The sequence below is a fragment of the Aspergillus flavus genome, chromosome 3 (genome assembly GCF_009017415.1).
Source record: "Aspergillus flavus chromosome 3, complete sequence".
Classification (NCBI taxonomy): Eukaryota; Fungi; Ascomycota; class Eurotiomycetes; order Eurotiales; family Aspergillaceae; genus Aspergillus; species Aspergillus flavus.
This window is the reverse complement of record NC_092407.1, coordinates 4,319,906-4,332,871: the sequence shown is the minus strand read 5'-3', so window position 1 is coordinate 4,332,871 and position 12,966 is coordinate 4,319,906. Positions and strand designations below refer to the sequence as shown.

Genomic DNA, 12,966 nt, shown 5'->3' with positions numbered 1-12,966 from the left:
ACTGGATACACATGTAGGGAATAATCTACTGTTACCGGTATGATGATATGGGATGATGAGGAATGGTAAAAGAAAAGAAAAGAAAAGAAAAAAAAAAAAGATAATGAGTCTAAACAACACCTGCATGCTGGATATCTAAAATAGATCTTAAATACAACGAATCCCGAACGACGTCATAATAAGGAAACTTTTCTCTTCATTTTATCATCGCTCATCAGCGAACGTCTATCGAATCAATCAACCGTAGGACTATGCAAAGCCCGGATATCTGAACTAGATCAAACCAATAGGTATTTTAAGTTTTGCGTTTAGCACGCAGTCGTAGTAAGGTTTTTAAAAATGCAGATCCCAGCCAATCTGAGGACCCAGGCGGGGAAGTTCATCGGCAACGCTCTGGACATCTTTGTCACCTCTGCCGCTGAGGTTGAGGACGATGTTCTCGCCCTTCTTCATGGTCTTGGCGAGTTCCATGGCGCCGTGGATGGCGTGAGAGGATTCCAGGGCAGGGATGATACCCTCGTATTGGGCGAGGGCGCGGAAACCGGCGAGGGCTTGGGCGTCGGTGGCGGCGACGAACTGGGCACGGTCGCTGTCCTTCCAGTTGCTCAGTTCCGGGCCGACACCGGGGTAGTCGAGACCGGCGGAGATGGAGTGGGTCTCGGAGATTTGGCCGTGCTCGTCTTGCAGAACGTAGGTGCGGACACCGTGCAACACACCCTTGCTACCGCCAGAAAGAGTGGCGGAGTGTCTGTCGGTGTCGACACCGTCACCTCCGGCTTCGACACCCAGGAGCTTGACGCTGGTGTCCTTGGAGAAGGGGTAGAACATGCCGACGGCGTTACTGCCACCACCGACACAGGCGACGACTGCGTCGGGAAGCTTGCCGATTTGCTCCATCATTTGCTGCTTGGTCTCGTCACCAATGACGGACTGGAAGGTACGGACAATGGTTGGGTAGGGGTGAGGTCCAATTGCAGAGCCGATGATGTAGTGAGTGGTGTCCAGATCAACAACCCAGGCACGGAGGGCCTCGTTGACGGCATCACGCAGGGTACGGCTTCCAGCATCAACAGCCACCACGGAGGCACCGAGGAGCTTCATACGGAAAACGTTCAAGGCTTGACGGCGAACATCTTCTGCACCCATGTAGACAACACACTCCATGCCAAACTTAGCGCAGACAGTCGCAGTAGCAACACCGTGCTGACCAGCGCCTGTTTCAGCAATGATTCTTGTCTTGCCGAGTCTCCGGGCAAGGAGAATCTGGCCTAGTGCGTTGTTGATCTTGTGACTTCCAGTGTGGTTGAGATCCTCACGCTTCAACCAGATGTTTGCGCCTCCAACGTGCTCTGTAAGACGGTTGGCAAGGTGAAGGCTGCTAGGTCGACCCATGTATGGGTAGTAAGAACGGTATTCCTCCCAGAACTTGGGGTCGTTCAAAGCCTCTGCGAATCCCCGCTCCAACTCGGCCAAGCAGTCCATGAGGGATTCGGGGACATACTGTCCACCGAACTCACCGAAACGCTGTGGTTGTGCAGAAGGGTTTCCACCATTAAGAGCTTCCAGCTGATCGGCCAATCCCGGCCCCGAAGGAGCATCGACATCAGTGACGACGGCTGTGGGCTGTGAGATGGCCGCCTGCTCCTTCTTCTCCACGAAATCGATCACATTGACCTGGCGTACAATTGCACCCTGTGCATCCCTCTCGAGCTTGCGACCGGTAACACTGGAGAGATACTCCTCGGCATGCTTAGCCGCCTGACCAGCAGGGGCTTGACCCAAGACAGTGATAATCTGACTACCAATAACACATCCCTCAGCTAGATCCTGCACAGTCAGAAAGTGCTCGCGAGTGCTGACACCGAATCCTAGGGCAGCAGGCACATTGCCAGACCAGTTGTGAACACGAGACAAGAGCTCGGGAAGGTTTGCGCTGAGTTTTCCGGTGGCACCGGTGACACCCATTCTCGAAACGACGTAGATGAAAGAATCGGCGATCTTGCACAGGAGCTTCATGCGGGACTCTGAGGTCGCGGGGGCAATGAGAGGGACGAAAGAAAGGCTGCATAGCATGTCAACTCATTTCCATTTGAACGAGCAAAGAAAGGATATCATGCGAAGACGTTCACGTACCCATTGCTAGTGCAGTGTTCTCTGAAACGCACAGCTTCCTCGGGGGGCAAATCGACCATAATGAAACCATTGACACCAGCCTCCCTGCAGTCCTTGAGCATACGCTCCTCACCATAACGCATCATAGGGTTGTAGTAGCCCATCAAAAGGATCGGTACTTTAAGACCTCTGCGGCGGGCCTCCCTGACCTTCTCAAGGACAGTCGTGACTGTGACGCCGTTCTCCAATGCTTTGGTGTTAGCCTTCTGGATTGTCGGTCCGTCGGCGATGGGGTCAGTGAAGGGCACTCCCATTTCAATGATATCTGCATGAGTCGCCCCATTGCGTCAGTGAACTGCATTCCAGAACGGGACTGATAAGTGGCGGGGTATGGGGGAGCCGTCACGTACCGGCGCCTCCATTTTCCAAGCCGAGGAGGATATCTACAGTCTCCTCGACGGTAGGGTATCCAGCAGTGATGTACGCTACCAAGGCGGCGCGCTTCTCCTGCTTAGCCTTGGCAAATGTCTTCTTGATGGCTTCCATGGTGTCGGTGGTGAGGGGAGGGGTCCAGGGTCCAGGAATGCGGCTGACTTTTCCGAAAGAACAGGAAGATAAAGAATGAAGTGGATCCCCAGAGTGTCAATTAGGACAGTTGCTGGGTGGAATATAAGGGGGTAAATGGAGAAGGAGGAAATGTAGTCCTTGTCAAAGTCACACTGCGTTTTGAGTCATGGCTCCTCTTGTCTCTGCATTCAAATTGCCATCGCCGATGTCCCGCCGAGTCAGGTGATGTGGCGATAAGATAAGCTCTGTCAGGAATTCTCTTCCCGTACGGTACGTACGGTAAGTATGTATCGATTGTACGATACCATCGGAATTACGGGATAGGGTACGGGATTAGGGCTGGAAGGATCACCAAGTAGAAAGAACAAGCAGCTATTATTAAAGGGCGAAATCTTGATATTATACTATAAAGCCATTCTCAAATCAATCAGTAACACAGTGGTTGAATGGAATCAATCAAGCAACAAACAAATCAAGATAGCGGTATTCACAGACGCCAAAGCTATGCATATATAGTGGATTCTCCCCGATCGGGGTCGACCCAAATAAAAGAACACAAAAGTCTGCCTGGAGTCTCAGTGTGCCTTGAGCACAAGTGAACCACAGTGCATCGGAAATTGAAACAGAACACATTGCACACTTTTCCTTCGCCATCCCACCCAGAAATCCCAAATACCCAGACCTGCGAAACCAAAAGGAAGGACAGCAGCGCCATGCTATGCCAAAATAATTGTACAACTGCCGGAAAGGAGTGAAATCCCAATGCCCATATATAATGCAAATGCTAAAGGGAACGGACAACAGATCGTCTAAGATGCGTCATGTCAACAGGTTTTAAATGACGAAAAGATGGGGCATTAAGACATGAAGAATATTGAAAAGGAGAGACATCGGATCATACGAATGATCATCAAACAAAAAACGCTGAAGCCAACTCACAATAGTCCCAGCACGTAAGACATGATAATTGACCCAGCGCCGCGGCTTAGAAAAGGAGTGACGATAATGGATATCAGAAAGGGTAAACTCGAACACACAAAACCGAAAACGCCGTGCAATGCGATTGGAAAGGGGATAACGTATTATAAATGTCCGGGCTTAATGAGACGGGTCTTGGACGGAGTATGACATCGGGGTCAGGTAGTTGTAGGTGGGGCCTCCGTTTGTGCCAGGAGCGTTGATGAGAGGGTTGATTTCCCAAGTCCTGCTAACTGGTGCAGAGAGGCCAAGATCACCCTGTTGTTGGCAGACCGCTGGATAAGAGTAGGGGGCAGCCATAGGATGGTAGGGTTGGCTAACAGCAGGTAGCACAGCTCGTAGCTCATGAGTGCCGGTCATGGAATGAGCGGGGTGGTGATGTGCTGGAGGGGAGTAGGCTGCGGCTGCAACATGGGCACCATAGGTGGTTGATGGACCAGTGTCCGAGACAGATTGTGGGGATGCCGCGTTTGGGGGCTCAGTGCCAGAGTCCGATGCAGCGCCGTTACTTGTATAAGTTGAGCTAATGGGGGTGGGGAGTGCCCCAGCTGTCGACGAGTAACTTGCGGACTGTGACCCATGGACGTCAGCATTTGCGTCAAAGATTTGCAACGTAAAAAATCCACCACTTACGTATTTACCAATGATTTTCTTCAGCGCATGGCCAAGTATCCGCCAGGGGAATACTTTGACGTCCTTCTCAATATTGCGCGGCTTTGGGGCGGGGAAGCCCATGATCACCTTGAAGAAGTCTTCGCTATCGGCTTTTGCTTTTGAAACAGTAAGTGGCCTGAAGCCTTCCAGGTTCCTGCGAATACGATTCTTCTCTTCCACGGTGAATCTAACACCAACCAGCGACTCAAGGAGGTAGATCGTATCGACGCTCGTTATGAAGCATTCATCTTTACCATCCCAGTAGATGCAACTAATGCAGATACTGTTGGGAGCACGGTCTTCGGGAGCAACTGGGTTAAAATCCGCATGGATGGTGCTCCCACTTTGCATACGAGTGAATTGAACCAAGCGACGCTTAGCCTCACGCTCCTCTTTAGTCCAGCTTTCTGTCATCGAGTCCAAGCTGCCATTGAGCTTCAAAACAGCCTTCGAGGGATACATGGCATAGGGGTTGAATGACTGAGTGTGGTGACCGAGGCTGCTTGACTGCTGCAGGGTAGAGGTGCGAATAAGCGTTGGGTTAGAGAGACGCGCGGGGGAGGTTGGTTTTTGCTGGCGGAGGCCGTGGCCATAGGCGAATCCAGGAGCTCTGGAATCTCCGTGGACAGTCACGTATGAGGGACTCCATGAAGGGGCGAGGGGTGAGGGTGCTCGGATGTTGGACTGTGGCGTTGCATTTACAGTCGAGTACTGCGCTGGAGCAACTCGGGGTGACGAGGTTGGGTGATATGGAGCAACGAAGCCATTCATCGCAGGCAATGATTGCAAATAAGGTGAATAAGAGTAGGCTGGCGGCTGCTCCTTGCCCTGGATTGGCGGCCCAGTAGTCCTCTTGCCCGACATAGGCTCCTCCGAGTATGACATGATCCTCCTCTTTCGGGATTCGTCCGATGGCGAGGGGTGGGAAGCATTCTCGTAGGTATATACACCAACTTGGAGGGTGGTAGAAGGACACTCGTTTTGGGCATTCATCGCCACTTGCAAGGGCACAGCGAAAGAAGGCGAGCCTGTTGAGATAAATGGAGGGGTATCTACCGAGAGGGCATACTGAAACAAAGAGCCCTGGAATCCCAGGAAGTGTGGTACACATTCGCATTTCTTCGAACCAAAAACCAGGTAAAGAGTTGCGTAAGACGAAGTGTGAAGATCATATGGGGACTGGATTTGCACAAACACCCGAGTCCCTTCTGATCCTCTTTGAGGAGAATAAGAGATAACCTCCGGTAGTTGGCGGGATTCGCCACCTAGCATGGGTGACCGGCTGTCTTCGTAAGAGCTGGCATATTCTTGATTTCCCATGTATGGGACACAGTCGGATATTTGACTCGCATGATCGGCCATGGGGGAGGGCACCATTGATGTGCTCGTCACATATGGGGCCTGACCGAAACTGGAATAGGAGGCACCATCTTGTACGGACCGAGCAGATTCGTAATCTAGATATATAGTCAGCAATTTGACTCAAACGAGGCGTGGCGCCACCAGGTTTCTGGTGAAGCATCGGAGTACCAGTCCCGACCAAACTTACCGAGCAAGGCCGCCTGTGGGGGCTTCTGAAGAGTAGACATAGACAGGATGGGTTCAGACTTGGCCAACAGGCCGTCTGATAATGAACCGATAAACCGTGACTCTTCAGTGTCTGATAAATCTAAGGATTCGTCTAGAATCAACGGGGTTTGGAAATCAGGGTCGAACTGTGAGATCAAGAATGTTAACAGACGTCCAGTATTGTCGAGACAACAAGACAATTTGGAAGTCTCTAGCGAAACAGGTATTTAACCAAGCTTCTTAAACAGAGCATAAAAAAAGCAAGGCAAGATAATTGGAACAGGGACAATTGGGCAGCAAAAGGAGAGACAGGACAAAGTATATCGACATACCAAAACACCGTGTGCCTTCGAGTAAGCCAGCTTGAAGGTGTTGCAGAAACTGCAACGAAACACAACCGCTTAGAAGCGAATGACAGCGAATTTAACTGGGGAAACGATAGGATAGCGGAGAGTCTTGGATTGCTCTCCGAGACAAAACGAGTGACGACACGAAGCGGCTGTCAGGCTCAACAAGGAATACGCAACAACGGGCTTCGAATCAACGACCAGCATCCAACAACGGGCAGTGAGATCCGAAAGGATGGCTGCAGGACGAGAGCTGGAGATAAGCCACGCTAACAAATACTGCTTGGAAAAGCCACCTATAGGGAGCCAGCTTGCATCTGCGAAGGACGTATGATAATTCCAAGTACGGTCTGGGCTGGCGAGACAATGACTAGATTCCGCAGACCAATCTCAACGAGCGAGTAGTATCAAGTCGACGCAGACAGAGGCAGGAGATGTTTTACTCTTCGTCACAATTCCGGAGCCGACTAGACTCAGGTGAACTGAATGACAGTTGGGGGCCACGAACTACCCAGCTAATGAGTACGAACCTTCCAAAGATCAAAGGAATCGGCTTGCTGCATGAGCTAGTAGGACTGACCAAGAGTAATAAAGGATTCAAGACCGCAGGCGAGGCTAGCGGAAAGCTATTATGCAAAGTTCACCGTCCCCAAATATCTGACGAAATAGCCTACGCCATAAGAATGTCAATAACAAACATCCGGGGCTAGGGGAGCAAAACCACTCGGGGAAATGACAAGCACCTGGGAAAGTCCATCATGGGCCCTAATTTTCCTCGGGACCCGTGTGCCCCAAGGGCACGACCTGGGAGAAGCAAGGAGCCCAAAAGGAAGGGGACGGATGCAAGGCACCATGGCATCAGTGGCAAAGGGGATAATTAAACTAACCTTAAGAGATTACGCCCTGTAGCGAATTTGAAGCCCTTTGGATTCTCCAGGAGCTCACTTGAGAACTTTGCTGGGAGTTTCGTAATCAAATGGTGCCCTTAACCGAGACAATGATTCACGATGCTGTAGGCCCAGATCGAAATGGTACGGATATTGGTAGATGACCGGTTAGAGGCCCACCCTCTTGAACGAATCGAGACCAGACGAAGGGCTGAATAAGAGGGTAAATGACGGAGGGGAGTCGTGGACTGGGGACACAACTTGACGATCTTGATGTCCCTGCCGCAGTACAAACGACGCTGCGGGTCCTTCCTTCTATAGCCTGTGAGCCTTTTTGAGACCCGACAAACGGCAATTGAATAGTGCGCACAGAATAAGTAAAAATGATTGTCAGTCAATCAGAAGTCAATCCTCCTAGACAGGCACCTTTCTTTCTTGTCGAAATGAGATGCCAAGGATGAATAAGTCGTCGGATTTGTACGGAATCGAGGACCAGGCAGAAGCAGGCAAAACGACAGTCGTCGAACGAAGAGCGAGCGCGATATCCCGTGATGACCCAATAGTATATAGAAGTGCAATTAAAACCGTCAACGCATCCACTTTCTTCTTTCCCTTTCCCTGTAACCTGATCTTATTTTCTTTTTTTTCTTCTTCTTCGGGATCTCTTCCACTGTTTCTGATTAGACCTTCGCGTATTTTCTTTTTTCTTTTCCTTTTTTGAAATTGTTATTCTTCTTCGTCAACCAACGTAGCGAACGTTATATAGTTTCGAATAAAAACACAAAGCGAGTGTGGTGGCGAACGTGCGATGAGCGAGTGTAAAAACGAAAGTAAGAGAAGTAGTAGTCGAATCCGATCAAGGTGCCATAACAGGAAACCAAGAGGGGGAGGGGGAAAGGGTAAATAATAATAAAACGGGGAAGAGGAGGTGAGAAGTTTAAAGGGTTTAAAAAAAGAAAAGACCAAACCAGACAAGGGACCAGTACGAGGTGACGAGAGATATATTATTTTTTTCCCTTTTAGCACTAAGGCCGAGGGATGGGGTGGTTAAGGGCACTCGAAAAGGATGCTGGTCCTTAGTCTTAGTGTGGCGGGGATGCAAAGTAAGAGGGAACAAGTCAAGAATCGAGGGTGGTTATAGGCTGGTAAAAGGCAGCAGTAAGATAGAGTAGGTAATACTGGGGCTTGAATGAGGTTGGTAAAAGTCAAGTCAATAGGTAGAAGAGTTGACACCCAGGGATCTTTGGATGTAAAAAACTGGGATTATTGTAAAAAAAATTGACGGTGATTTATGATTCTTATTATTATAATTCCTTCGAGAATTTTTTTCGTTCTTTTTTACTTGCCTCCATATTATAATTTATATAGATCAAGTATTTTATTTCACTCTAATTTTCCTTCATGGCTTTTGCTTCATATTTTTCTTTTATTTTTTATTTTTTTTAGATCACTTACTATCTTAGGCTATACTTGTGTTGAAAGATGGGTTGTTATAATTACCAGTACTATTATTGTTATGATTATAATATTCTTTTATTTTTCAAATCCGTTTAGTGATCGAGTATTATTGATCCTAATAATTATTAGTATTACCATTGCTAAACCAGATATCCATAGGTATTCCCGTATGGATAGTAACGGAGGATGTATTTATGGAGCATGACCTCCGGCGGAGCCCATTACTGGTTTAGTTAGGGATTCTGGTCGGATTGAAGGACAGTAATTGCTGGATTTTTGCTCCAGTCGAAGGTCCCTGGGTTTCCCTCCTCCACAACCACATCTGAACCGTTACCAGTCCGTCCATGGTGAGCCTGAGAATGGACTGTCTCCATAATATTCTTCGACGAAGTTTCCGCGGTGTCCGCTTTCCTTCGGAGATCCACAGAAGGCAGAAAGAAAAAAGTGACCTCATGGCGGTCCCTTTTCTTTTCTTTTTATTTTGGTAGTATTTTCTATTTTTTAGGATTTTCTTATCGGTTGTATTCACTCATCCATTTTTCGGGTTACTTTCTTTTAACCGCCCGTCCTCAATTTTGTGGTTCGGGGATAAGTAAGCTACTAGTTCCGGATACATTCCATCAGGACAGAAGATAGCGTGTTATGGTAGTTCTCGGAAGAGGTGGGAAATACATACAGGCCAAGAAGTAGAAAGAGGGTGAAAGGGAAGGAAAAAAAAATAAAATAAAAAAACAAAACACACGAAAAACACAGAAAAAACAGAGAGTGGAGGGGGGGTTCTTGCTGAAGGTAGGTTAGCTCAGGTCTAAAATAATAACAGATGCAAATATGATTCGAAGGAAAACCCTCAATACCCAATCCCAATCCAGAAGCCTACTAGCAAGGGTGCTAGCAAAGAATAGCAGCAGACACCGTTCGGGCGGTCCACGCCGCCTTGAGCCTGTGGATCCACTCTGAGGGTGGAAAAGCATGGGATCAGTCAGGGCTGCAGAAGGGGAAGTGGATGGAAGGGTCATGGGAGAGAGGGAACTTTGGAACTCCGTGACTCCGTACACAGAAGGATTTCGATTCAGCAATGCCTACGGGCCTGTTATGATGCTGAGGGTCTTCCCCATGACCGGTGGCTTTCGTTTATTTACGCCTTTTATGTACGTTGTCAGAAGATAGGATGATGAGTCCAAGGTATCGAGCAGGAGGTTAGTGATGTTTCTTTTCTTACTTTCTTGTTTCTTTCTTTCTCTCTCTCTCTCTCTCTATTGTATTCAATTTTTTGTTTTCTATGTTTTTTGGTAAAAACTCTCTGATCTGCTTTTTTTTTCGCTCCCTCTTTTTCTCGCCATGTTAACTAATCAGAAAATGTGAAATGACCTCATTGGACTAAGGAACCTTTGGTACTTGACAGGAACTACTATGGTTATAGTGGCAGCATCAGATTTGCACCGCCTCTTTTCTGCCTTCGCTCCTCTGACCCGTAACCCTACCCTACCTTTCCATTCAGATTCTCTGCTTCTTTCTGCACTATGTACGGAGTCAGTTAGGTGCCTCGGTATACATTATTCACAGTGACCCACTTTGGGGCATCCGTCCAATCAGATAGAGTATGATCGAACCTAGTAGTCACCCTGGCGGACACCGAGATGTGATAACTACTACGGAGTACATGTACTCCGTAGAAGAGGCACAGAATATAGATTGCGAAGTGCGTCACATTCCCACGCCCTACGCCCTATAGATCATCAAGCATGGTGCCTCGGTAGAAATAGGCAGTCTTAAGGTGAAACGGATAGCAGAATCGATATGCAGAATAACAAAATTGAAAAACGAAGAATCGGAACAATGCCCCAACCCATCACAACCATGGCATATTATTAGTTCTTTGGAGAAAGGCTCGTACCCCACCCATGCCCCTTTCCACATCGGGCAATCCTATCTTCTCTCCCCCAGGTGCCAATTTGAACTTGGAGTCTCGAAACCTATTTCCTATTGGAAGTTTCTTATTTTGGAGCCCAAGGGCAGAAGATTCGAAAGGTAGTTAGTCCGACATTTCGCCCTTATCCCGGTCTTTTCCCCCTTGGGAATGCCCCTTCCCGATTTTGAGAGTTTACTCCATACTTCTCAGCCTATCTCCCGAGGACATGCCGTACCGTCGATGACCGACTCCCGGTGGAGGTGTTAAAAAAAAAGAAAAGAAAAGAAAAGAAAAAGAGAAAAAGAAATTAACAGATGGCTCGGGATCTCAGAGACGCATGGCTTTTTTCTGACAAATTAAATTGTACGGTACCAGCGTTGAATGGAGCCACTGAGAAGCCTAACAGCCGGGAGACTTTTGTTCGAACGGTGACTAAGAGCTACCATCAAAGCAGCCGTCCCGGTTTTCCGCCTTTTGCTTTTCTTTTTCCTAGCCAAGCAGGTAGACGCCTCTTCGGTTTTTGACTCCACCAGCGATCTATGGAACCCGAATCTGGTAAATGGATCAAGAAAGCTTTCCAAGATTGACTTGTTGTTCTGCTAGTTCTTTAACTTAATGACCCAAAATACTTTTGAAAAGTCGTGTGCAAACCAATCATCGCAGCATCTCTAATAATATCTCCACTAAGTTGGGTAGTAAGAAAGTTTATTCGGCTATCAAACTTGGACCCTGCGAATTCGAACACGAGCCATCGAGGTCACGACCGGTCAGGTTGATGATTCGCATGTCGTGTAAGACGACACTACAGTCAGCCCACGCTGTGGCGGCGGCTCTGTCAAGACGCAGCATCCCAGAGCTATTCTTGTCGAACAAAACAAAGCAAACCTAACGTTGGATGCCTTACGATGAGATCGGTGCCTAACGATAGGATGAAAGGAAGGCTAATGTCGACTAGTACCAACTCTCTCCCATCCCACGGGAGCGTTGAACCGGCAGTGAGTTGAGCTGCATACCAAGGTCGGCAAGGTGCCAACAATAAGACCATGCTACTACTATCTCTCCTATGAACCAATGTAAGTTCAAGTAGCTCTGTACTACGGAGTATGTTAGTCGGACTCAGTAAAGCACAACTTTCACGAATCCAAAAGCTCCCATCAATGGCCCCCGATCGAGCCTAGCGGCCGATCTAAGATGCTAAACATAGCAAGCCTTGCATTGGTCTTCGAGCCATGCAAGGGTGATGAGGATGTGATTGGTCTTGAAAGCACACGATAGGTGGAACCACTCCACTGACACCTGGTAAAATCCGCTTTCTTTTCGAATCCTCCGTCCTCCAGCACCCGTTGTGATTTGTTGCCTTTAATCCGGAGGTGGCACGATGGATGCACAACAAGCCCTTCACCTGGGAGGGTGGTAGACATGGATCCTAGGGTAGTAGCGGCCGACGTGACTCTGCACTGTCACCATAACTCAACAAGAAGTCAGCGTTGGCCATAGCTTAACTACTCCGTACTTACCGCTCCTTGAACAACGAGGAAAATCATTCTCAGCCGCCTGGTTAAGCCTTCAGATGCTGTTCATTGATTCTTATTTTCTATTTTTATTCTTCTCACATTTTTTGGATTCGAGGCCATCTTATGATGCAGTGGCTTTTGTCCCCGAGAAACCCGATCCAGGGACTCGGTAGGGCAAAGGAAATCATGAGGTCATCTCACGACAACCAATTCAACTTCAACGAGCAGTTTTGAACTACCACAAACTAGTACTAACACGGTCGAAACCCAGGGCAAAGGGAAAAATAAACCGAAAGTGCGTCCCACCAGTTTCCGATGAGGTCACATTGACAGTCCAAACTCGAAAAGTAAAAGAAGAAATGAAGAAGGCAAAAACGCAGATCACACCAGGAACGAGAAACGATGCACAGCACCCACCCCCGTCCCTCACAGATGGCGATGATCCTCAAGCACAACCTAAACTAAACCAAATTCAAGATGAAGTTCCGATTAGTAGTCAACCAAAAAACACTCTGGTACACAAGTTCCGATGACAAAGCAAATTCCGAGTCCTTCCTAGCTACTCCGGGTAAGGTATGTAACTGATGGACACTTTGTCTGCCTTTTTTTTTTACTTTTCTAATAGTCGGTCTACCATAGATACTAGATAGTGCTCAAACTCCACATGGAACACTCCATCGGATCCGGAGAACGCCGAGCCCTAACGTTGTGTATGGGAATCCTGATATAGAGTTTGGAACATTGGACTTCCCATCCGCATGCTTAATTTGCAATGTCCCGTGGGAAGAAGGGGCCGTGCGACGGGATAAGAGCGGTTTCAATCTCAAAGCACGTTGGAAAGCCGTTGTTGCCCTTGAGTCGAGCATGCATGGTTAGGTTAGATTATCAGTTGTCTGTGGGGACGCCCCCAACACTGATCAGCAATCTCTTCAGGTGCTTGGCCCGAATCGGATGCGCGCCGACGATACTAG

General features: G+C 48.3%; 3 protein-coding genes across 3 annotated transcripts; 1 reads left to right on the top strand and 2 right to left on the bottom strand.

Annotated features, from left to right (window-relative positions):
- Positions 1-8: 8 nt before the first annotated feature.
- F9C07_2282575 (bifunctional tryptophan synthase) lies at positions 9-2,848 on the bottom strand. Its single transcript, XM_041291383.2, has 3 exons — positions 2,523-2,848; positions 2,134-2,437; positions 9-2,062 (listed from the first exon to the last, which is right to left on the bottom strand). The coding sequence occupies exons 1-3, from the start codon at positions 2,656-2,658 to the stop codon at positions 334-336; spliced, it is 2,169 nt and encodes a 722-aa protein (XP_041145214.1). The 5' UTR covers positions 2,659-2,848; the 3' UTR covers positions 9-333.
- Positions 2,849-3,034: 186 nt separating this feature from the next.
- On the bottom strand, positions 3,035-7,917 carry medA (transcriptional regulator medusa). The gene is made up of 7 exons (XM_041291382.2): positions 7,485-7,917; positions 7,115-7,429; positions 6,808-6,897; positions 6,213-6,734; positions 5,861-6,026; positions 4,291-5,768; positions 3,035-4,227 (listed from the first exon to the last, which is right to left on the bottom strand). Exons 5-7 carry the CDS (start codon positions 5,898-5,900, stop codon positions 3,778-3,780), a joined length of 1,968 nt encoding a protein of 655 aa, XP_041145213.2. The 5' UTR covers positions 5,901-6,026; positions 6,213-6,734; positions 6,808-6,897; positions 7,115-7,429; positions 7,485-7,917; the 3' UTR covers positions 3,035-3,777.
- A 4,555-nt stretch (positions 7,918-12,472) lies between these two features.
- F9C07_7517 (uncharacterized protein) lies at positions 12,473-12,871 on the top strand (the record flags this gene model as incomplete). Its single annotated transcript, XM_071511642.1, has 2 exons — positions 12,473-12,568; positions 12,635-12,871. 2 exons carry the CDS (start codon positions 12,473-12,475, stop codon positions 12,869-12,871), a joined length of 333 nt encoding a protein of 110 aa, XP_071365264.1.
- Between the last annotated feature and the right edge of the window lie 95 nt (positions 12,872-12,966).

Excerpts from the sequence above, each read along its gene's own strand:
- F9C07_2282575 (XM_041291383.2), bottom strand. The coding sequence starts at position 2,658 with ATGGAAGCCATCAAGAAGACATTTGCCAAGGCTAAGCAGGAGAAGCGC. Across the intron at positions 2,438-2,522 it reads CTTGGAAAATGGAGGCGCCG|ATATCATTGAAATGGGAGTG; the intron begins GTACGTGACGGC and ends CGACTCATGCAG. Across the intron at positions 2,063-2,133 it reads GAACACTGCACTAGCAATGG|CCTTTCTTTCGTCCCTCTCA; the intron begins GTACGTGAACGT and ends CATGCTATGCAG.
- medA (XM_041291382.2), bottom strand. The coding sequence starts at position 5,900 with ATGTCTACTCTTCAGAAGCCCCCACAGGCGGCCTTGCTCG. Across the intron at positions 5,769-5,860 it reads CCCACAGGCGGCCTTGCTCG|ATTACGAATCTGCTCGGTCC; the intron begins GTAAGTTTGGTC and ends CTATATATCTAG. Across the intron at positions 4,228-4,290 it reads AGAAAATCATTGGTAAATAC|TCCGCAAGTTACTCGTCGAC; the intron begins GTAAGTGGTGGA and ends CATGGGTCACAG.